At 52.2% G+C, this 22606-nt stretch overlaps 1 protein-coding gene across 2 annotated transcripts in view; it reads right to left on the bottom strand.

Annotated features, from left to right (window-relative positions):
- PADI2 (peptidyl arginine deiminase 2) overlaps positions 1-2729 on the bottom strand; it is a 54955-nt gene extending 52226 nt beyond the window's left edge. Inside the window, exon 1 of one of the 2 annotated variants that reach the window (XR_011254148.1) lies at positions 2521-2729. Coding sequence is in view for 1 of the 2 variants with exons in the window: in XM_069575164.1 (XP_069431265.1) it covers positions 2521-2612 (92 nt within the window). In the remaining variant the exon portion in view is untranslated. The remainder of the gene's footprint in view (positions 1-2520) is intronic. The other variant, XM_069575164.1, reaches the window with a different exon arrangement.
- Between the last annotated feature and the right edge of the window lie 19877 nt (positions 2730-22606).

Genomic DNA, 22606 nt, shown 5'->3' with positions numbered 1-22606 from the left:
TTGGGCTCCAAAATCACTGCAGATGGTGGTTGCCGCCATGAAATTAAAACATGTTTACTCCTTGGAAGGAAAGTGATGACCAACCTAGATAGCATATTAAAAAGCAGAGACATTACTTTGTCAACAAAGGTCTGTCTAGTCAAGGCTATGGTTTTTCCACTGGTCATGTGTGGATGTGAGAGTTGGACTGTGAAGAAAGCTGAGCACTGAAGAATTGATGCTTTTGAACTGTGGTGCTGGAGAAGACTCTTGAGAGTCCCTTGGACTGCAAGGAGATCCAACCAGTCCATCCTAAAGGAGATCAGCCCTGGGTGTTCTTTGGAAGGAATGATGCTAAAGCTGAAACTCCAGTACTTTGGTCACCAGATGGGAAGAGCTGACTCATTGGAAAAGACCCTGATGCCAGGAGGGATTGGGGGCAGGAGAAGAAGGGGACGACAGAGGATGAGATGGCTGGATGGCATCACCGACTCGATGGACGTGAGTATGAGTAAACTCCAGGAGTTGGTGATGGACAGGGAGGCCTGGAGTGCTGCAATTCATGGGGTTGCAAAGAGTCAGACACGATTGAAGCGACGTAACACGCACGCATGTATTATTATAATCAATTTTACCTGCCTATTTTAACCTTAAGGCTCTCTTTGTGGCTTGCACTCTGTCTCCACTGGACAGCAGGGGTCCAGAGCGTACTGCTTCTCTGCGGGGGGTGTGAGAGGGTCTCAGGCCACATGCAGCTAGGAGGTGAGGGTCGCAGGGGCTGTGACTGGCTTCTTGAGAAAGGACAGAGGGGACTGTCGCACCTCTGCGCTCTGCTAGAGGGGGGATGAGTCCCCCTTCCCTCCACCTCTGTCAGGACAGAGGGTGGGCCTGAGCCTGACCCCTCCTCGACTCCCCACCCCCCAACAAAGGCATCGTGCCAGCCTCTCAGGCTGCACTGAGTGCCCCAGTGACAAACAGGCGGGTCTGGTGACAGCTGAGGCTTAGAGGCCTGAGCGTCCTGGCTCCCGGCCCACTTGCTGGCAGTGCCCAGTTAGGACGGGGGTGGGGAAGGGAGGGGAGCGCCCCCAGGGCCACTGAGGCCTGGGCCACACGGCACTTCTGAGTTGTGACCCTGAGGTTCACACATGGAAACTGAAGGCAGGGGCCGTGGGTGGACAGGGCTCCCGGTCTGCACGGTGACCGCCTCTTTGCCCTCGGGGTCGGCCAGTGCCTGCTGAGGAGGAAGGGGGCAGGGGACTGGCCTGGCAGGGCTGGCGGGGCCACTGGAGGTGACCGAGGGAATGGGCTGGGAGAGTGTAGGGGAAGACACAGGGATGGAGTGTCGGAGGGGCTGGGAGAGATAGGGTGCCTGATGACAGAGTGATTCGGGAGCTGTCAGCCACTCAAGGCACAGAGCAGATCGGGGGACTTGTCCATGGGCATCAGCATGGGGGCCCCACCCTGAGTCCTCCACGCTCCCTCCTCTCAGCACCGACCCCTCCCGTGCCAGCAATGCTGGCACTTCAAGGACCTGGAGCAGGGGGCTGCAGGGTCCCACCTGGGACTCTCCACCGCTTCCTCCGCACCAGTCTGGGACTTGGCTGCTTCCTGGGCGGGAGCGGTAGGGTGCTTACTTCCACTCCCCCATCCCACGGCTGCGGTCTCAGAAATCCTGCACTCCACCAGAGTTTGGGGACGGGAGGACGGGGCCCATGGGAACAGGGTTCTGAACGAGGAGAGCTCTTCTGACAAAGACCCCCACGTCCACACCCTCCCTCTGGCGGAACAAGGCCCCTCCCTGACCCCAGGGTGAAGTCAGGGGAAGGCATTTGGGAACAGGGTGCTCCTGGCCAGTGCTTGGGGACAGACAATCACCCAGAGCCCCCACAGAGCGAAATTGGAGCCTAGGCCACCCCTTGGCCAGATTCCCGCTGGCTATGCCCCAGGTGGATCCAGGGGGAAGTTCAGCTGGTCTGGGAGTCCGGGGAGGGTCTGGGAGTCCGGGGAGGGTCTGGGCTGCGGTGGGAGGTGAGCCAGAGAGTCTGGGGGCTTCAGGGAGCTGCTGAGGGCAGAGCAGGGAGGGGAACGAGAAGAGGCTGGGGAAGCCGAGGGGTGCCCAGGTCTTCCCGGGGGAGGTGCTGGAGAGGGGTGCCCGGGTCTTCCCGGGGGAGGTGCTGGAGAGGGGTGCCCGGGTCTTCCCGGGGGAGGTGCTGGAGAGGGGTGCCCGGGTCTTCCCGGGGGAGGTGCTGGAGAGGGTCGGGGGCGGGAAGGCTGGGGAGAAGCGGCGGGGGTTCTTGGTAAGGGGTAGTGGGGGTGCCCATGCTGTGTCTGCATATCTGGGGGGTCTCTAGATGTGGGGGAGTCTGACACAAGGTTTGGGTGCTGGTTCTCAGGATTTCTGGGGGCGGGGGCCTCGGACAAGGGGCGACTCGGGCTGGAGGCAGCCTATTCGTTTCCCCGAGTCCGGCGAGGATCTCGGGTTTTCTGGGCCCAGATTTCGGGCCCAGCCCGCAGGCGGAGGGGAACGGCGGCCCGGCTCACCTGTAGACGTCGGTCCAGAGGTGCGTGCCCAGCACGTACACCGCCTCGACGCGGCTGCCGTACTGCAGCCGCACCGTCCGCTCGCGCAGCATCCTCGCGCAGCGCCCTGCCCCGTGCACGTCCTCGCCCGGCCGCTCCGCGTAGCACCTGCCGCAGGTGAGCCCCTCGCAGCTGTCCGCCCGCGGCCCGCGCCCCGCCTTTATCGGGCCGCCGGTGGGCGGGGCAGCCCGCGGCCTCCTCGCGCAGTGGGCCGCGGGCCCGCCCGTCAAGCGTGGCCACGCCCCCCGCTTGGTCTGGGTGACGTCAGCAGTTGAGTTGGTCATTCTTTCATTCAACAGACTTTCCGCCCGCCCCCAGCTGCCCGGCGCCAGGACGCAGGGGCAGCCGCCCCTCTGGGCGCCCCTAGCCCCGCGGGCAGATAATGCAAACCACAGGGGCGGGGACAGAGCGAGTGGATGCGCTGACCCAGTCCGGGCTGGGGGGTGAGCCTTCTTAAAGGAGGGGTTTGCATTTCTCGAATAACGAGCGACGTTGAGCATCTGTTCTTGTTTCTTAGCCATCTGGGTGTCTTCTTTGGAGAAACGTCTGTTCAGGTCTTCTGCCCGAACCAGGGCAAGTTTGCTGTGCGGAGCAGGGCATCAAAGCCCGTGCTCCGTGATGACCTGGAGGAGCAGGGTGGGGAGGGACGCGGGAGGGGGGCTCAGGGTGGAGGGGACACACGCGCACCTATGGCCGATTCATACTCATGTATGGCAAAATCCATCACAGTATTTAAAGTGATTATCCTCCAATTAAAATAAATTTTAAAAAAAGAGGGGTTTGCAGACTGAGGGGAAGGGCAGAGAGGGAGCTTCCTGGCCAAATGGGGAAGCCAGATACAGCCTAACTGCCCCCCTAAAGCCCTCAACAATCAGGTCAATATTACACAGGGTAAGTGGGGAGGGGGGTGGCAGTGGGGCTGGAATGTCAAGCCAAGGTGTTGACTGATGGGTGGGCAATGAGCCCTGGCACGGGTGGAGTGAAGAGTGGCTGGGGGCGGAATTGAAGGAAGCCCTTCTGGCTGTCCTGGATGGATGCCAGGAGGTGTCTTGGGCAGGGTCGATGAAGACCCCCACTGGGCTGCTGAGAGCTCTGAAGAGAAGGGGATTATCTGACCAGTGTTTGTGGACTGAAATATTGATGTTCCCATGCAAAGGACAGTGAGGGATCACTGGGGCCCTGGGCAAAAGAGGGTGCCCCTGCAGAGCTCAGCCTGTGACTTGTGGGCCCGTTGGAGGTGCAGGACGGCATTGGGTGGGATCCCCATCCCAGACCCTTCCAGCTCTGAAGCCAAGCCAGATAATTCACAAAGGGCTGATTGGCCCTTGGTAGAAGGGGCCAGAAGTGAGGCGTTTCTGAGAGGGCAGAGGTTGCAGGCTGGAGGGGATGCTTACATGGGAAGCGGATAAGTCTGCTGGGGGATGGGAGCCGTGGGACAGGGTGAGTCTGACTAAGAGGGTTCAGGCTCACAACTGCTCAGAGCGGAGACACACCCAGATGCCTGACCCCAGCGGCCTCCTTGAGGGAGCCCACATTAGGAGACGGCCAAGAGCCCAGCTGCTCCTGGGTAGCTGAGATGGAGGAGGCACGCAGCTGGGGAAGGGGGAAGGCCTGAGTCGGGCTGGGTGGGGGGTGCCTCTGCCCCCAAGGTGCACACACCTAGGAAGACCTGGTAACTTCTGATAGGCTCCCGCAGTTGCTGAGTGCACCCTCCAGTCAGAAGGCAGGGTGGCCTCCTGCCAAAATGGTGGAGTATTCGTGCAGCTCAGAACTAACCCCGAGGCCCCCAGAGGGGACTCTTGTCTGGGCATTCCTTTACCAAAATTAGTTTCGACCCCCTACTATGTGGCAGATACGGGGCATATGCCAGGGGACCCACCTTCCTGGGGATCATGGAATCCAGCACCCTCACGTCACCCGCTGGGGCCCAGAATCAGGGGGAAGTACCGCACCCCCACCGAAGCTGGATGGGTCATCACAGGTGCAGGGGAGAGAGAAAACCAGGCAAAGGGGGCGGCTGCCAGGAGACGGGGGACAGCGGGCCCTGAGCGTGCTCCTGCGTGCTGGGCGCTGCTCCGGCGGCACTTTTCATGTGTTAGGATGAGATCATTATACCCTCCCAATCACCCCGCCCTTTACAGATGGAGAAACCGAGCCACAGAAACGGCCAAGTGTTTGCCCTTGGTCGGTCTCATAGCGGCTAAGAGCACAGGAGAGGAGCTTGTGCGGGTGTGTGGGGGTGAGGTGGGGGTCGGGGCAAGGGGGGTGAGAGCAGGGAGGGATGCTGTCCGCTGCCTGGGGGTGGGGAAGCCCAAGTTCTAATCCCAGTCGTGCCTCTGTGGGACCTAGGACATCATTTTCCTCATTTACCTGATCTGTGAACAAAGTGATCTCTCAGCCTAGATAAGGATGACTTGATATGAGGCAATGTACAGAAAACATCAGCACAGTCTCTGGTACAAGGCGAGTGCTCAAGAAATCAAATTCCCTCTTAAAAAAAAAAAACCCCACCCAGGCCTGGCAGACCCACGTTCAGGGCTCCCATCCCTGGCTGGGGGCCTGTGATGCTGGGTCAGAGCGCGTGGTTGGTGGAACAGGAGCCTCCGGGTGCCCAAGGGTTTAAAATAGCTGAAGTGGTCACAGCTGTTGGTGGATTCAGGGCCGGAGGTCTCACCCATCACCCTGCTCCCCTGGGGCCAGGAAGAGCCACGGGGCACCTCGTTGTGCCTTTTGGGGAAGGCTAATAAAGGGCAGGCTTAGCTGGGGCCAGTTCTGGCTCCGACCTGCACCCCACACCCCCGACTCACTCTGGCTCCTGCCGCGCAAGTGGCCGGAGAGGCTGGGCTGGGAGAAGCCTGTCTGAGCTGCTCCCTGCTGGGACCCTACACGGGGGCGGTCTGTGCCAGGCCTTGAGAGGAGCTGGGAGATGACCCAGATATCTCACAGGCCTGCCTTGTCCTCAAGTTCACTTAGGGCATCACGCAGGCAAGAATTTAGAAAGAAACACATAAGTAATACGTATTTCTTATTATATGCCTCAGTCAAATATTTTTTTGACTATGCCTTGCCACTTTGAGGATCTTAGTTTCCCAACCAGGGATTGAACTGGTGCCCCCTGCCCTGGAAGCTTGCAGTTCTAACCGCTGGACTGCCAGGGAATTCCCCTACCTGATCATTTTGGAAAAAAGTTTTGTAAAAGGTCCCCCATGACCCCAGGACAGGGATGACTGCTGTGAACATTTTGGGGGGTGATCTCACAGGTGCCCACACAGAGGCAGTGCGAAGCTGCTGTATGCAATCACCCTTACTGAGACCTCAGGCTGTGCCAGGAACTTCTCTAAGGGCTTGACACCTCTTAGCTCATTTAATCCTCGCAACAACCTTATGAGCTGGGAGCTAATAATATCCCTAATTTGCACAGAGGCACCAATCAGCCTGGAGGTGAAAGCATGCGTGGCTTTTGGACTTGGCAAACCTGGGGTCAAGTCCAGCTCAGCGCCTCAGTAGCTGGGGGACCTCTCTGGGCCTCGGTTTCTTCCTCTGTACAGGACCCAGCCCACAGGGTTGTAAGGAATAACTAGCTGATACCGAGCAAAATGCTTAGCACATCAGGACCACAGACTCAAGTTTCAGTAGATGGCAATTATTTTCTACGCCTGCGCATAGTTAAGTTTTATAAAAGCTGGCTTCGAGCTGTACATGCCACTTGACTACACACTTTGGAAACCTCTGCAGCGCGTCTCAGCGCGCACTCATTCTGTTGCAGCAAACGAGAAGTGTGACTTTTCTTAAACAAAAATGAAACTTTTCTGACTTTGTTTAGTCGCTAGGTTGCTGACTCTTTCTCAACACCATGGACTGCAGTCTGCCCAGCTCCCCCAGTCGATGGGATTTCCCAGGCAAGAATATTGGAGTGGGTTGCCATTTCCTTCATCGCAGAATTTTCCAGACCCAGGGATCTAACGCATTGCATCAAGCCCGCATGCCCTCCATTGCGGGTGGATTTCTTACCACTGAGCCCCCTGGGAAGCCCTTCTTTTCTAATAAACAAGGAAAACAGGGAAATGATGAACAGGCTAGGCAAACAACAGCAACAGGCCCGGGAGAGGTAAGCAACCTTGGTTATTTGGGCTTCTCTGGTGGCTCAGCAGTAAAGAAGCCCCCAGGTTCGCTGTCTGCTTGGGAAGATCCCCTGAAGGGAATGGTAACTCACTCCAGTACTTCTGCCCGGGGAATCTCATGAACAGAGAAGCCGGGCGGGCTACAGTCCATGGGGTCACAGAGAGCTGGACACGACTCAGTGACTAGACAACAGCAACAATAACAACAGCAGCGACTAAGACAACGACAACAACAACTGACGAGTAGCTGGACTCGCCCTTCACCAGGACAACGACTCTGACTCCCCTGAGTTACACTCTGCACCTGGCCTTCTTCCCCCTCTGCAGTCCCTCACAACGTTCTTCATTTCAGAAAGAAGGTCATGGGCTGATAGCTTCAGAACAGACCAACCCCATTTAACCGAGGTACCTGATGCCAGCTCTGGCTGGTCTGAAGTTCTGTAAAAGGAAAAAAAAAGGCAAGACCTTCATGAGGATATGAAGTCTCCCCTATTCCCCAGGGAGGAGGGCGCATTTCTTGAGGCTCCAGCAAGCTGGTGTCCCCTTTGCCTGGCAAAGAATGAAACTACTCTTCCTTTCTTATTTTCCCTCCAATCTGTCTCCGTATTTCTTTTCGGCATCGGTGGACAGGGAACCAAGATTTTGGCATCAGTCTCCGTTCACATCGTCTAGGACTTCGTAGCTTGCAAATCAAAGCAGCGTTCTAATAAGTTGAGGAGACTCAGAGAAGATAAGGATGGGTGCAGGGTGTCCCAGCCACACTGCAGATGGAGCGGCCCAGGGTAGGGAGCAGCGGGCATGATTCAGTGAAGCCCTGTATGCCAGGCTGTCCTGGGTACCAGCTGGTCCGAGAGCTGGTACAGCAGCCACCGTACAGCTGTGGCCTCGCGGGAGGGGAGGGCAGGAGTGGGGGGGGGCCCTGCGATCATCTTCAGGCCCCCCAAAGCCACCCAAGCAGGTGGCTGTGTCTAAAACCCTTAAATATGGAAGCTCTGGAGGGGCCACGGAGCAGGGCCCCAGGGGCCCCGAGGAGGGGACGCAGGCTGCCGTGCAGACCAAGCCCGTGGAGCTGGCGGCCCCGGAGGGGTGGGCTGACTGTGGGGAGGGGAAGGCGGGAAAGGCTGTTGGTGCCAGAGGGGCACACACGGAAGCGCCCGGGGAGCTCCGTCTCCCAGGCTGGGGCGGGGCGAGGCTGGCCTGCCAGGGCCACGTCACGCCGTGTAGGGAACGAGGCACAAGGAAGCTTGAGACCTGCTTGCACACGAGACTCTCAGCCAGGGCTGGACATTCTTGCAGACGAGACGTTCAGCTAAGAATCCTCCGTTTGTTCCCGTGGGAAAAGAACATTTCTTGCTCACAAGGATGTTTCTCTGATTCCTCAAAAGGAACAGACCCAGGGACAAAACGGATTCTAAGTTGATAAGGAAGTTCCCCCAAACAAAGTCTTAGCTGCAGTAACTAAGTTAAGGTAAAGGCTATCTCGCCCTGCGCCTGCGCGACATATAGTCGCTGAATTACGGTGTTTGGCAACTTGCCCTGTAGACTGTGGTGCGAAAGATATAAAGTAAAGCAGCCGGAAAAAGCGAGGAGTTAAAGTAAAAAGACTCGAACCTCTCTGCAGTGTTGGCGTTTCATTCCGTCGCCAGCATCTGGCGCCCAACGTCGGGCACGCCAGAACCGAAAGGGTGAGCACCCCGGGGCGCAACGCTGAAAGGGGACTTTCGAGAAAAAGAACAGAAAAAAGAGAAAAGAAAAAGGAAAAACCATGGAGAATTCCCCGTCTTTAAAGTCACAATATATGGAGCTGGTTAAGGGGCTCCTGCATTCTATAGGAATTAAAACGTCTACTCGCCGCTTGAGTGAGTTGTTCTGTCTTATAGAGCAGCATTGCTATTGGTTTCAATATCAAACAGAAGGACAGCTGAATTTGAAGGAATGGAAAGTGGTGCAGGAGTTAAGAAGGCAGCATCAAAAAGGAAACGTGATTCCTTTAAGGCTGTGGACTCTATGCAGCGATATAACGCAGGCTTTAAAATTAATGGCTGCTGACAGTGAGGCCGCCTCATGTTCTCTTAAGAAGGAAGATCCCCTGTATGAGGATGTGCCTATGAGTGAGGAGAAGGAAGATGAAGGTGAGAAGGGGGCTTCACCTCAGCCTCCGCCCAAACCCCCAGATGATAGTAAAGATTCATCCACTGAGCCAGATAGAGATGTGAGTTCTGGGGAAGATTCAGATTCTGTAGAGGCAATGACTGCTGCCTTTTGAAAGCTTTTATTAAATAGAAAACGAACTTCCAAGGCTGTTAACCCTTCTGCACCACCTTACGCATCCATATTTCTGGTAGCTGCCGTCAAGGCTGAGTTAGGGAGAGAGAGTTAGTGGTTTTGAAAGTACGGGACAAAGTATATTTTGGGAAATGCTTATTAATGACTCTCATCCTTTAATGTCACTGATTATTGAAGATAAACAGTTTGAAGGATTAGTAGATACAGGAGCAGATGTTTCAGTTATTTCTCTCCAGCAGTGGCCTAATGACTAAAAAAAAGAAAAAAGTCCTCTTGTTTTAACAGGCTTAGGATCTATAGCAGATGTGTGGAGAAGCGCTCAACCTTTGTCATGCCAATTGTCTAATGGAAAAAAAGTATATTTCTTTTTACATTGTTAATATACCTATTAATATCTGGGGAAGGGATCTTCTATTTTTTTTTAGGAACAATGCTTACCATCTCGTCAGAAAACTTGTAGCCACTGCTCAGATTCCTCGAGCTCTCCCATTGAAATGGCTAACTGATGTCCCTAAATGGGTTGAGCAGTGGCCGCTTCCAAAAGTGAAGCTCGAGGCTTTAGAACAATTGGTAGAAAAAGAGCTTCAGTCTGGCTATATTGAACCTTCCACGCCTCTTTGGAATTCCCCTGTTTTTGTCATTTAGAAAAAATCTGGTAAATGGAGAATGTTGACTGATTTAAGGGAAGTTGACCAATGTATAGAACCTATGGGAGCTTTGCAGTTAGGTCTCCCTTCTCCTGCCTTGATTCCACAGAATTGGTCTTTGATGGTTTTAGATTTGAAAGATTGCTTTTTTAAATATTCCTTTGCAAATAAAAGAAATAAATTTGCTGTTACTATTCCAGTGTATAGTCATGGGCAGTGTCAGGTAACCTTACTGTATGGACGGGAAATTTTGCTTTGAATATTAATGATCCTAAGGGGCCATTCCAAGTTCATTTGCATATTAATGGATCTTACTCTGCTGTGGCATCTGTGAAATTTCCTTATTCTTTACTGTATGGGCAATGGATTTGGAATGAGATTTGGGGAGTTATATCATGTTCTGATTGTAACTTGACTCAATGTGTAAACCGTTCCTGGTGGGAAAATGTTGAAAACAAGATGGTCCATTCCAGTAATTACTCTTTGGTCATTGTGAAAGCACGGACTGAACTCTGGTTGCCTGTTAATCTTACTCGGCCCTGGTCGGACTCTTTCGCTGCCACTCCTCTTGTGAGTGCTGTGCAAACTCTTCTCCATCGATCCCGAAGAACGCTTGGCATCGTCATCGCATCAATTCTCGCCGTGGCTTCAGTAACAGCAACTGTAGCAGGTCTTGCTTTGCATCAAGGCATACAGACTGCTGATTCTGTCAGGGAATGGCATAAAGATGCTAATTTATTGTGGCAACAACAGCATGATTTGGACTCTCAGTTGGCTACTGATGTATTGAATTTACAACACACTGTTTCCTGGTTAGCAGATCAAGTGACTGTGTTAGCTACAAAGAGTGTGTTAAAATGTGATTGGAACTCATCTACCTATGTGTAACCCCTGTTCCCTTTAATATGAGTGAGGGTTGGGAAAAGGTGAAAAGGTCTTTAGTGGGACACCAGAATTTAACTGCTGAAATCATGGAACTGGAACAAACTATATTGTCAACTTTTAGTAAGATGCTGCCTGATATTCTTGGTTCTGATATACTGAAGAGTCTTCAAGAAGGATTAGATAACCTCAGTCCTTTAGGGAATGTATCTGCATTGTTAACAACATCCTTTGTGAATACTTTGTTAATTGTTGCTTTATGTTTTATTGCTTTGATAGTCTCCCGCGCTGGCGAAAAGGGAAACAATTGAAAGAAGAAGCTTTGCGTATTCAAGCGCTTATTCAGCACCTGCAAGAAAAGAAAGGGGCAGATGTAGGGAACAAGGTATAAGGAAGGTTGAGAAGTGCTTGCAAACGAGACTCTCAACCAGGGCTGAACATTCTTGCAAACGAGATGTTCAGCTAAGAATCCTCTGTTTGTTCCCGTGGGAAAAGAACATTGCTTGCACACAAGGATGTTTCTCTGATTCCTCAAAAGGAACAGACCCAGGGACAAAACGGATCCTAAGTTGATAAAGAAGTTCCCCAAAACAAAGTCTTAGCTGCAGTAACTAAGTTAAGGTAAAGGTTATCTCGCCCTGCACCTGCACACTATATAGTCGCTGAATTACGGTGTTTGGCAACTTGCCCTGTAGACTGTTGTGCGAAAGATATAAAGTAAAGTGGAAAAAGCTGGAAAAAGTGAGGAGTTAAAGTAAAAAGACTCGAACCTCTCTGCAGTGTTGGCGTTTCATTCCGTCGCCAGCAACACCAGGCCGTATCCTATGTCACGTAAAGGACTTTCGACTTTATCTCAAGGTCACAGGAAAGCTGGGGAAGGACCTTGAAACGTGGCAATGACCTGATGAGTGATTTAGGAAAATCACTGTGGCTGCCGTGTGAGCCAAAGTTCTGATGGGAGGCCAGCCAGAGCAGTGAGGTGATGGGCCTGAGCCGTCACAGGAGAGCCGAGGAAGGACCCAGAAACATGGCAATGACGTGGTGGCTGCTTTAGGAAGAGCACTGTGCCTGCCACGCAGGGCTGAACTCAACAGGAGTTCTGACAAGAGGCCAGGGTGGTGAGGCGATGGGGCCTGGGTCACTGTCCCCGAGGCAGCTTCTCTGGGCCAGGGACCTCCTCCACCCTCACCTCTGCCCTCAAGAGCAGCTCCCCGCATCCCGGGTCTCTCTTTGGGCCCTCATAGCCCCTTCCCCAGCCGAGCCCACCCTCGCATCCCACCCCTCGGAAGGGGCCCCTGGCCAGCCAGTGAAGGGCGGGCTCTGGGACGGGGGAGTCATTCTCCTTCTGCCCCAGCCCTTGCTCTCGCTGGATCTTTCAGCTGGGGGAGAGCAGGGCTGGGGCTTCCCTGGTGCATCAGGTGGTCAAGAATCGGCCCGCAATGCGGGAAATCCAGGCTCGATTCCTGAGTTAGAAAGCTCCCCTGGAGAAGGGAATGGCTACCCCCTCCACTATTCTTGCCTGGAAAGTTCCACGGGCAGAGGAGCCTGGCGGGCTACGTACGTGGGGTCACAAAGAGTCAGACAGGACTGAGCAACTAACTCAGTTCCAGTTCCAGGGCTGGGCGTTGCACTCCATGCCAGAGGCTGGAGCAAGGCTGTTCTCAGCCACTAATACCACAGGTATTCAGAATGAGGGACACGCGTCCTGCTCTATACGCGACCCTTCAAAGCCTTCCGGGGCTACTGTCGCCTACAGACATTTATTTTAAGGAACTGCTTCATGCCATTGTTGGGCTGGCCATTCTGAAGTTTGTCGAGTAGGCAGGCTGGCTGGCAGTTTGGGGAGAGTTGATGCTGAAGTCTTGAGTCTGAAACCTGCAGGCTGGAAATTCAGGCAGCGTTTCCATGATGTATTCTTCTTTTTTAATTAATTAATTAATTTGGCTGCGTTGGGTCTGAGTTGCTGTGGCACGTGGGTGCTTTCATTCACGAGCACAGGCTTCTCTCTAGTTGTGGCCTGGGCTCAGCAGTGTGGAGTGAGGGCTTAGAAGCCCCGTGACATGTGAGCCCTACCAGGGCTCACACCCGTGTGCCCGGCACTGGGAGGCGGACTCTGAATCACAGAACCTCCAGGAAATCCCCCTTTAAAGATATTTCTTTGGCTTCACTGGATCTTAGCTGCAGTATGAGGGATCTTCAGCTGTCGTGTGTGGGATCTAGTTCCCAGGCCAGGGGTCGTACCTGGCGCCCCTGCACTGGGAACATGGGGTCTTAGCCAGGGGCCGCCAGGGAAGCCCCTGTCTGATGTATTCTGGAGGCAGAGTTTCCTCTTCTTCCGGAAAGCTCCGTCTTGGCTCATAAGGCCTTCAACGGGTTGGATGGAGTGCATCCGCAGTATGAGGTGGTGGTGGGGAGGGCAACCTGCTTTACACAGAATCTATGGACCTAAACGTAACCACATCTGAAAAAGACCTTCACAGCAACACCTCGTCTGTGTCTGACTAGACAACGGAGGAGCCAGAGCCGAGCCACACTGACATGTAACATTAACCATCATTAACCATGCCAGAGGGCTTCCCAGGTGGTACTAGTGGTAAAGGACCCGCCTGCCAGTGCAGGAGACATAAGAGATGTGGGTTCGACCCCTGGGTCGGGAAGATCCCCTGGAGAAGGAAAGGGCAACCCATGCCAGGATTCCTGCCTGGAGAATCCCATGGACAGAGGAGCCTGGTGGGCTACAGTCCCTGAGGTCGCAAAGAGTCGGACACGACTGAAGTGACTTAGCATGCATGCCCGCAACCATGCCAAAAAGTGACTAAGGCTCTGATGCCGGTATGGGTCGTGTTCTTCTGGCCAGGCCTTCTTGCGACCACCCCAGAGGCAGCCTCCTTTTACATTTCAAAGGGTGAAATGACTTGCACGTGGTCCTGTCCCAAAGCGCTGAGATTCAGACCCAGCTCAGTAGGAAGAAGGAACCTGGCCTCTTACCCCTTCCAAGCCTCTGAAGCAAGGCTACAAATGTAGACCCTGGAGAAGACGCGATGGGTCGAATCTCTGAGGAGCTGCCAAGGGCCAGAGGAGGCTGACTGGTCTGAGCTGTGCTGTCCAGCGTGGTAGGTGGCTGCTGACATCCAGGGCCACGGAGCACTTGAACTTCGGCCAGTCCAAACTGAGATGCTCTGTGAACGTAACATGCACAGATTTCAAACAGTTTGTAAGGAAAAAGGTAACTGAAAACATATTGACTACATGTTGAAATGATAATATTTTGGGTGCATTGGATTACATAAAATAGTATTCAAATTAATGTCACCCATCACTTTTGAAATGTGGCTATTAGAAAATTTAGAAGTACACGAGGCATGAACTTGTGAGTTGCATTATAGTTCTACTGGAAGTGCTGGTCCAGACGCTTCTAAACTGTTAGGCAGGAACTGTTGGTACCTTGTCTGTGATCATCGCTCCTGGGTTAAGCCCTGGTGCCTGGGCGCAGTAGGTACATATTTGGTGAGGAGAGTGGAATTGCTCTGGAGTTCCCGAGGGCATCAGTGGAGTGTATGTTAAGAAGACGCGGACGAGAAACGGTGGAGGTTGGAAGAGGTGGTGCCCACAGGGTGGCGCCAGATCCCCACTTTAGAAGCAGGAAGGAGGGAGGTGTTTTTTTTTTTCTTCCTTACCTAGCCTGCAAGAAGCTGATCCGGCAAGGATGCCTCCTGCCTCGGCCCAGCCTCACTCAGCTCCTTTCTCTAGCTTTCGGGACCCTATCTCCCACAGGGGGTTGGGGCCAGGGTTCAGGGATTCGGTGCAAATCCTCAGAGGGGGGCCCTCCCCCTGGACAGAGGGGCAGCTGAGGGTGGAGCCCACATCTGCCTGCGTCTCCTGAATTGCCGGCAAGTTCTTTACCCACTGAGCCGCCCGGGAGCCCGGAGGAGGGGGAGCGAGGCTGGAAGGGCGGCAGGGGCCTGCCCAAGCCTATCGAGAGCCGAGCAGGTCCCTTGAGCTTCACCCTCTCCACAGCTCTTCTTGTCGTAATGCCTTGGGCCTGTGGGCCTTGGTTGTTGATTCACTCTGACAAGCACTTAACAAATAATCACTGAGATAAACAGTCACTGAGTATGTGCCACGCATTGGGCTGGGCAGGAGAAGGTGCATCCACACACACCCTCTTATGAGAACAGGCGTTTCTAACTGCCTGGACCCAGGTGCTATAATTATTCCTGCTCCACCTCATGAGAGGGTTAAATGCCCCATCTCTGGAGGCAGTCCTCTTGGATTTAAGCCTCAGCTCTGACACTTGCTGGGTTTCGAGATCTTGGAAAAGCCATTTTACTTGAGTCTTGGTTTTTCTCGTCTGTGAAATGGGATAACCGTGATCGCTGCTTCCCAGGTTGTCATGAGGTTTAAATGAAATGATACATAGACAGGGCTAAGAGGAAGCAGAAAGTGTTGGATTCATCTTGCCTGTGACTAAAACAAATTTTTTTAAACATATTTATTTGTTTGACTTCACTGTGTTGGGTCATACTTAGTTGGCATGTGGGATCCAGTTCCCTGACCAGGGATGGGACCCCGGCCCCCTGCATTGGGAGCGCAGGAGTCTTAACCACCAGGGAAGGAAGTCACTTGCCTGTGGCTTTAACGGGAGGCACACAAGGCCCCTGCTGAGCAGGGCTGCTGCAGAGGCATCAGCTAAGCACCAGAATGGGGATGCGCAGACGGCCTAGCACCTAGCGAGGGGTCCCTGGGAAACACATCCTGTGGCAGGAACTCAGCACAAGTTGTTGTCTGAGAGGCAGTGCCAGGAAACCCCAGCAGGAGCATGGGAAATGAGTGCATGAGCGTTGAGGAGCTGGCGAGGCGGGCAGCACACCTTGGTCTACCTTGGCGCGCTGCTGTAGCGTGTGGAGCAGTACACCGGGTGGACATGAGCTTGAGCAAAGTGGGAAGTGGTGAAGGACGGGGAGGCCTGCGTGCTGCAGTCCACGGGGCCGCAGAGAGTCGGACATGACTGAGCGACTGAAAAACAGCTCAGTTATTCCAGCGAGGGGTGAGGGAGCTGGGGAGTTCATCCTCCACCCTCCAACTGAATCACAGGTAGAGGGCTGTGTCTGGGTGGGGGCTGGGGTAGTTCCCAGCACTCCTGGTCTGTTGTCTGCTCATAAAGAAAACCTCCAGGCAGAGATACAAGTGCTGGTAGGAGTCTGACTGGTATGTACAGCCTCTGCTTCAACAGAGAAAGGAAAAGTTAATTCAAGCTAAGGAAAGAAGGGAAGGCTTCCTGGAAGAGGTGGCCTTTGCGCTCACCTGTGAAGGTTGGGTAGGAGTTTGACAAGCAGAGGTTGGGGAGGGGCATTTCTGTCAGGAGGCCGGGCACAGCCAAGAAAGGGGTAGGTGGAAGCTCTGGGTCAACTATGGGGGGATGTTTCGGGGACAAGGCCAGGAAGACCGTCCGGGGCTGAGCTATGGAGGCCTCTAGTGCCAGGCCAGAGAGAATTCTGGCTGGATTCTCTGGGCAGTGGGAAGCCATAGAAAGTAGAACTCTCTGCTGCAGGTGGTGGTAGGTGGGAGGGACTCCTGAGAGCAGGTGGGAGGCTGTGCTCCAAGTGGCAAGGGACGAGCGTCTAGGCGGGACAGTGGAGCTGACCTCGGGGGCAGGTTGGAGGGCGAAAGACTTTCCGGGGTGAGTTCTAGAAGCCGTGGGGTTTGGGGATCTTTCTGTCCCTCTTGTGGGTAGAAATCTCAGACACGCGTCTTTCTGAGAGGCTGTGAACGGCTGTGCCATATGCCCAGCTTCCAGCAGGGGCGCCAAGCACACAAAACCCTCAGCCTCCTAGTGCTTCCGAGGCAGTTACTGGAGGGGCTGCTGTCTTCAGGGGGAGCTGGCCGTGGCGCAGCCGGGAGATCCCAGGAGAGCCCAGGAGTCGGCCGCCTGGCTTGGACGCTAGCGCTGCTTTGCCTGTGTCTTGGCCTTTCCATGTTGTCACCTGAAAATGCAGACGATTGAAAATACCTTCTTCACATGTTTGTCATAAGGATGAGAGGAGATAAGTCACCTAAAGCCCCCGGCCCAGAGTCGCTGCGGCTGCCACTGGTGGGCGGGACTGGACAGGGCATTGCCCAGCAGGGCTGAGGCCCGGAGGACCGTCGTCCGTAGGAGGCGGCTGAGCATCCGGAGACCCAGGCCTTGCTGAGGGGCCTAGTCCCTCCAGACAGCCTGGGGACCTCCGACAGCCATTGGGCCTGATTTTAATTTTAATTTCCATAGCTATTGCTACATGAATGTCAGTGTGAGTTTTGGTGCCCTTGAGGGTAGCTTTTTTGAATAGAAAAATGTCTTCGGACACCCCTTTCCTGTAAAAAAAATTATTAGTTTATGACGTTCAATTTACTATACTTATAAATCCAACACTCTCATGTTTGGCCTTTGAGTTAGGTTAAAAAGCTTCTTTTATGAATATAGCAACTTTGAAAATAATTTTAAGGGGACATTAGATGAATGTTTATAATTAATTATGAAAATAATTAATGGTTAATTAAATATGCTTAAACATCTTAAACTACATGTAAATTTAATATACTGTTTCTCTTTAAAACACTTCACTTGCTTTAATGACAAAACTCACTCAAGCACTTAAATAGATTTCAGAAATCTAATAATTATATTTATAAATAGGGCGAATTTAAATCCTTATAGCTATTCTAGTACTGTTGACAAATTTAGTAAGATTTTGACTTGAAAATCAGAAGTCTAAATCAATCAATGATTCATTTACGCATGTTAAATTAGAAACTTAAGCCTAATCTGTTATTCCCATAGAGCATATTCTTTTAAATGTTACAAATATTTAAGATTTCAAGCATGCACCTCTTTTTATTTTTTAATCTTGGACATTATCTTTGTTTTATTTGATTTCATTATGAGTCTTTAAAAATTTTTTGCCTCTAAGATTGGAAAGCAATGTAGCATTATAATTATATTCATGTATGGCCATGATTTTTGTTTTCTTAGGAACTTGAGCAATTTAACATGAAGTTAAAAGAAGTTTCTAAGAGAGTTCAGATGCCCTTCCCGTGTCTAATATACTTTGGTACCCATTATTCTTTTAAAAAATATTTATTTATTTTTATTTACTTATTTGGCTGAGCTGGGTCTTAGGTGTGGCACGAGGGATCTTTCAAGTTGGGGCATGTGGGATCTAGTTCCCTGACCAGGAATCGAACCAGGGCTTCCTTCATTGAGAGCACACAGTCTTAGCCCCTGGGTCACCAGGGAAGTGCCAGCACCTGTAATTTCTTAACGCAAATATGTAACTACTATATTTTTGATTCTCTCTCCTTTTTTGAAAAACTCAATTCTTATCATGCTTAAGGGATGTGGGCTCATACGTTGAGGATTTTGCCACCCCAAGCAAATTGTGGGGTTGACTTCCCAAGCTATTCTGGGGTAATCATCTCCTCTAAGATTCTTTCATGTCCACAGAAACCTCAGGCTGAGATATAGGCTTTTGCCCGTGACCTTGCTGGGACATGAGTCCACTTATAATCTCTTGAACAAGATTTCCCATCATCCAAACGTGAGTGGTTATGTAGCCTGGCTCCTGTGGGTTCAGTTTCTGTAGTCCCCATTTCTCAAGTCAGACTTGAGTTGCAGTGTTTGGGTTTGGGTTCAGCTGATGAATTTACTGCTTGATTCTGTTCTGAACTTTGTTCAAAGATTCTCTTTGGGGGCCACCCTGTTACAGATGTTACTGAGTCTCTCTGCTTTTGCCTGGCTCCTGGGAAGAGCTCTAAGGGTGTTAATCAGGTTTGGCTGCGCTGGTGGTTCCCTCGTGCAGCCTCCCCAGTGCAGTGCTCAGGATTCTCATTGCAGTAGCTTCTCTTGTTGCAGTTCACGAGCTCTAGATCCTGAACCAGGGCTCGAACCCCCGTCTCCTGCATTGGCAGGTGAATTCTTAACTACTGGACCACCAGGGAGCTCCCCAGGATTCCTCTTTTAATAGTGATAGTGAGTCTAACCTTCAGAAGCCAGGATGCAGCTGAAGAAATGAAGAAATCGGAGGTGAATGGGTTAGAGGTGGAGTCTGGTGGGGGCCTCCCCCCTAATTCAGGTTTCAGCTCCCTGACAACCTGGCTAAAGCAGACCCCAGCCCCCAGCACTCCGAAACGCAAAAGTCACACTAGCTTAGTTTCCTCAGATTGTTACTAACTGAGAATATGTAGGCATGTAAAAACCCAAGGCACACACTTAGATTTGAATTTCAGGTCAACATGGATAATGACCCCAGAATATTGCTTGGGACGTGGAAAATTATTCACTGTTTTTCTGAAGTTCAACAGGGTGTCCTGTAGTTTATCTGGCAGCCCTGCTGCTTTGTGCTGATAACTGTCTGCCCTGCGCCCTTCCCCCGACCACACTGTGACGCTGGAGGGTCAGCCTCTGTCTTGCTCACTGCTGTGCTCCTGGTCCCAGGACAGGACGCAACTCATGGTGGGCGCTGAATGCATGAATGAGCGACTTAACGAATGCAGAGTCGAGAGGGGTATCGTGACTGAGCAGGGCCCTGCTGTATCCCCTGCCTCCTGTTTGTAGAAAAGCTTTGGCCTCCTAGGCCTTCTCTGAGCTCCAAAGAGCAAATTTAATCAGAGAAATGAAAAAAAAAAAAAAGTAGATTCAAAGAAAAATAGTCAAACAAGGAAAAATAATAGTTTAGAGATAAAACAAACTTAGGATCTTCAGTTCTACCCTATGGGCTATATATATAATATTCTGAGCCACGTCCTTTGAGCTGTTTTGCAGATGCTGAAACCCCTACCGACTGGAAGAGGTTAACTGCTCTCTCTTTTTGGCGGTGCCATGCAGCCTGCAGGATCTTCGTGCCCAAAGAGAGAGAAAGAAATCCCCTCCCATCTTCTTTCAGAAAATGGTTTGCTGTGCAGAGCCCCACTCACCCGTGTGTGTGTGTGTTTGTCTGTGTGTGTGTGTTTGTGTGTGTGTTTGTCTGTGTGCGTGTGTTTGCGTGTGTGTGTCTGTGTGTGTTTGTGTGTGTGTGTGTGCGCACGCGTGTGTTTGTGTGTGTGCGTGTGTGTTTGTGTATGCGTGTTTGTGTGTGTTTGTGTGCGCGTGTGTTTGTGTGTGTTGGTGTGTATGTTTTTGTGTGTGTGTCAGGGTGTGTGTGTGTCAGGGTGTGTGTGTGTGCCTGTGCACACGCGTGCGTGCTGTGCTCAGTCACTTCAGTCGTGTCCGACTCTTTGTGACCCCATGGGCTGTAGCCCTCCAGGCTCCCGTGTCCATGGGGTTCTCCAGGCAAGAAGACGAGCGGGTTGCCAGGCCCTCCTCCAGGGGGTCTTCCCCACCCAGGGATGGCATCTGCGTCTCTTACATCACCGGCACTGGCACGCGGGCTCCTCACCGCCAGCGCCACTCGGGAAGCCCTCCTCTCACCCGCATGACACACTGACGAATGCCCCCCTGTTTCTCCATGACAAGGCCAGACGCAGACCCTCGGAACTCCCATTCTTTGCTGGATAAATGATGAGCTGAGTAGCTTGTCTCTGCTGATCAATCAGAACAAAATGCTTGTTACCCAAACTTGAGCTTCTTTCCTCCGTCCAGGCCCATGACCTGTGGCCCCCACCCCTCCTGAGGAGAGGCCGGCCTCAGGATAGAATAGTCTCAGACCCTCCTTCCTGCCCCCCAGCCTTTTATTCACTTTCCCATACCTGATCCTTGCAGCCTTGTTTGCTCCTCACTATAAAAGAAAACCTCACTTTACCCAGTTCTCGAGAGGCTCACAGCATTTACAGTCAGCGCATTTTGCCGGGTGCCAGAGGCCCCACCATGCGCACTGCAGGGGCGTCTGCCCTGCGACAGTCTTCTTCTTTGAAGGCTCTCCTTAGTCTGGATTTGTTGGGTTTTACTGGACAAAGGGAACATTTCATGCAAAGATGGGCTCAATAAAGGACAGATATGGTAGGGACCTAACAGAAGCAGAAGATATCAAGAAGAGGTGGCAAGCATACACAGAACTGTACAAAAAGATCTTCACGACCCAGATAATCATGATGGTGTGGTCACTCACCTAGAGCCAGACATCCTGGAATGTGAAGTCAAGTGGGCTTTAGGAAGCATCACTACAAACAAAGCTAGTGGAGGTGATGGGACTCCAGTTGAGCTATTTCAAATCTTGGAAGATGATGCTGTGAAAGTGCTACACTCAATATGTCAGCAAATTTGGAAAACTCAGCGGTGGCCACAGGACTGGAAAAGGTCAGTTTTCATTCCAATCCCAAAGAAAGGCAATGCCAAAGAATGCTCAAACTACTGCACAATTGCACTCATCTCACACGCTAGTAAAGTAATGCTCAAAATTCTCCAAGCCAGGCTTCAGCAATACCTGAACTGTGAATTTCCAGATGTTCAAGCTGGTTTTAGAAAAGGCAGAGGAACCAGAGGTCAAATTTCCAACATCCACTGGATCATGGAAAAAGCAAGAGTTCCAGAAAAACATCTATTTCTGCTTTATTGACTATGCCAAAGCCTTTGACTGTGTGGATCACAAGAAACTGTGGAAAATTCTGAAAGAGATGGGAATACCAGACCACCTGACCTTCCTCTTGAGAAATCTGTATGCAGGTCAGGAAGCAACAGTTAGAACTGGACATGGAACAACAGACTGGTTCCAAATAGGAAAAGGAGTATGTCAAGCCTGTATATTGTCACCCTGCTTATTTAACTTATATGCAGAGTACATCATGAGAAACACTGGGCTGGAGGAAGCACAAGCTGGAATCAAGATTGCCAGGAGAAATATCAATAACCTCAGATATGCAGATGACACCACCCTTATGGAAGAAAGTGAAGAGGAACTAAAAAGCCTCTTGATGAAAGTGAAAGAGGGGAGCGAAAAAGTTGGCTTAAAACTCAGCATTCAGAAAACGAAGATCATGGCATCCGGTCTCATCATTTCATGGGAAACAGATGGGGAAACAGTAGAAACAGTGTCACACTTCATTTTGGGGGAGCTCCAAAATCACTGCAGATGGTGACTGCAGCCATGAAATTAAAAGACACTCCTTGGAAGGAAAGTTATGACCAACCTAGATAGCATATTCAAAAGTAGAGACATTACTTTGTCAACAAAGGTCCGTCTAGTCAAGGCTATGGTTTTTCCAGTATTTGTGTATGGATGTGAGAGTTGGACTATGAAGAAAGCTGAGCGCCGAAGAATTGATGCTTTTGAACTGTGGTGCTGGAGAAGTCTCTTGAGAGTCCCCTGGACTGCAAGGAGATCTAACCAGGTCACCCTAAAGGAGATCAGCCTTGGGTGTTCATTGGTAGGACTGATGTTGAAGCTGAAACTCCAATACTTTGGCCACCTGATGCAAAGAGCTGACTCATTTGAAAAGACCCTGATGCTGGGAAAGATTGAAGGTGGGAGGAGAAGGGGTGGACAGAGGATGAGATGGCTGGATGGCATCACTAACTCAATGGACATGGGTTTGGGTGGACTCTGGGAGTTGGTGATGGACAGGGAGACCTGGCGTGCTGCGGTTCATGGGGTCGCAAAGAGTCAGACACGACTGAGCGACTGAACTGAACTGAACTGAACTGGACAAAACTTAAGCAAAGTCAGACAGCAAGTGGCAGGGCCGGAGCTCAGACCCAGGCCTTCTGCCCCAGAAGCTCTGCTAACCCGTCTGTTTGGGCCCCTACGCCTACACGACTCCAGGGAGAGAGACACACAGGCTCACACACATGCAGGAAACATGCGTGAGGAACCCGTGTCCTGGAACGAGGGCTCGCTCGTCCCCGCCAGCACCGCCCCTGGTCTCAAGCCTCGTCCCGGGCGTGAGCGCGCCCTGTCCCGGTGCACGCGCTCGCCCCGCCGCCCCGCCCCCTGCACGTGCTCGCCCCGCCCACCACGCAGGTGCACGTGCTCGCCCCGCCGCCCCGCCCCCTGCACGTGCTCGCCCCGCCCATCACGCACGTGCACGCGCTCGCCCGTCCCACCCCGTGCACATGCTCACGCTCACCCAGCGCGCCAGGCGCTGCGAGTCACACTGTTTTGTGCCATGAAGGGGGCGGAGTCTGAGGAAAAGCTTGCGGTAGCT

The sequence above is a fragment of the Ovis canadensis genome, chromosome 2, assembly GCF_042477335.2.
Source record: "Ovis canadensis isolate MfBH-ARS-UI-01 breed Bighorn chromosome 2, ARS-UI_OviCan_v2, whole genome shotgun sequence".
NCBI lineage: Eukaryota > Metazoa > Chordata > Mammalia > Artiodactyla > Bovidae > Ovis > Ovis canadensis.
This window is presented reverse-complemented; position numbering and strand designations above follow the sequence as displayed.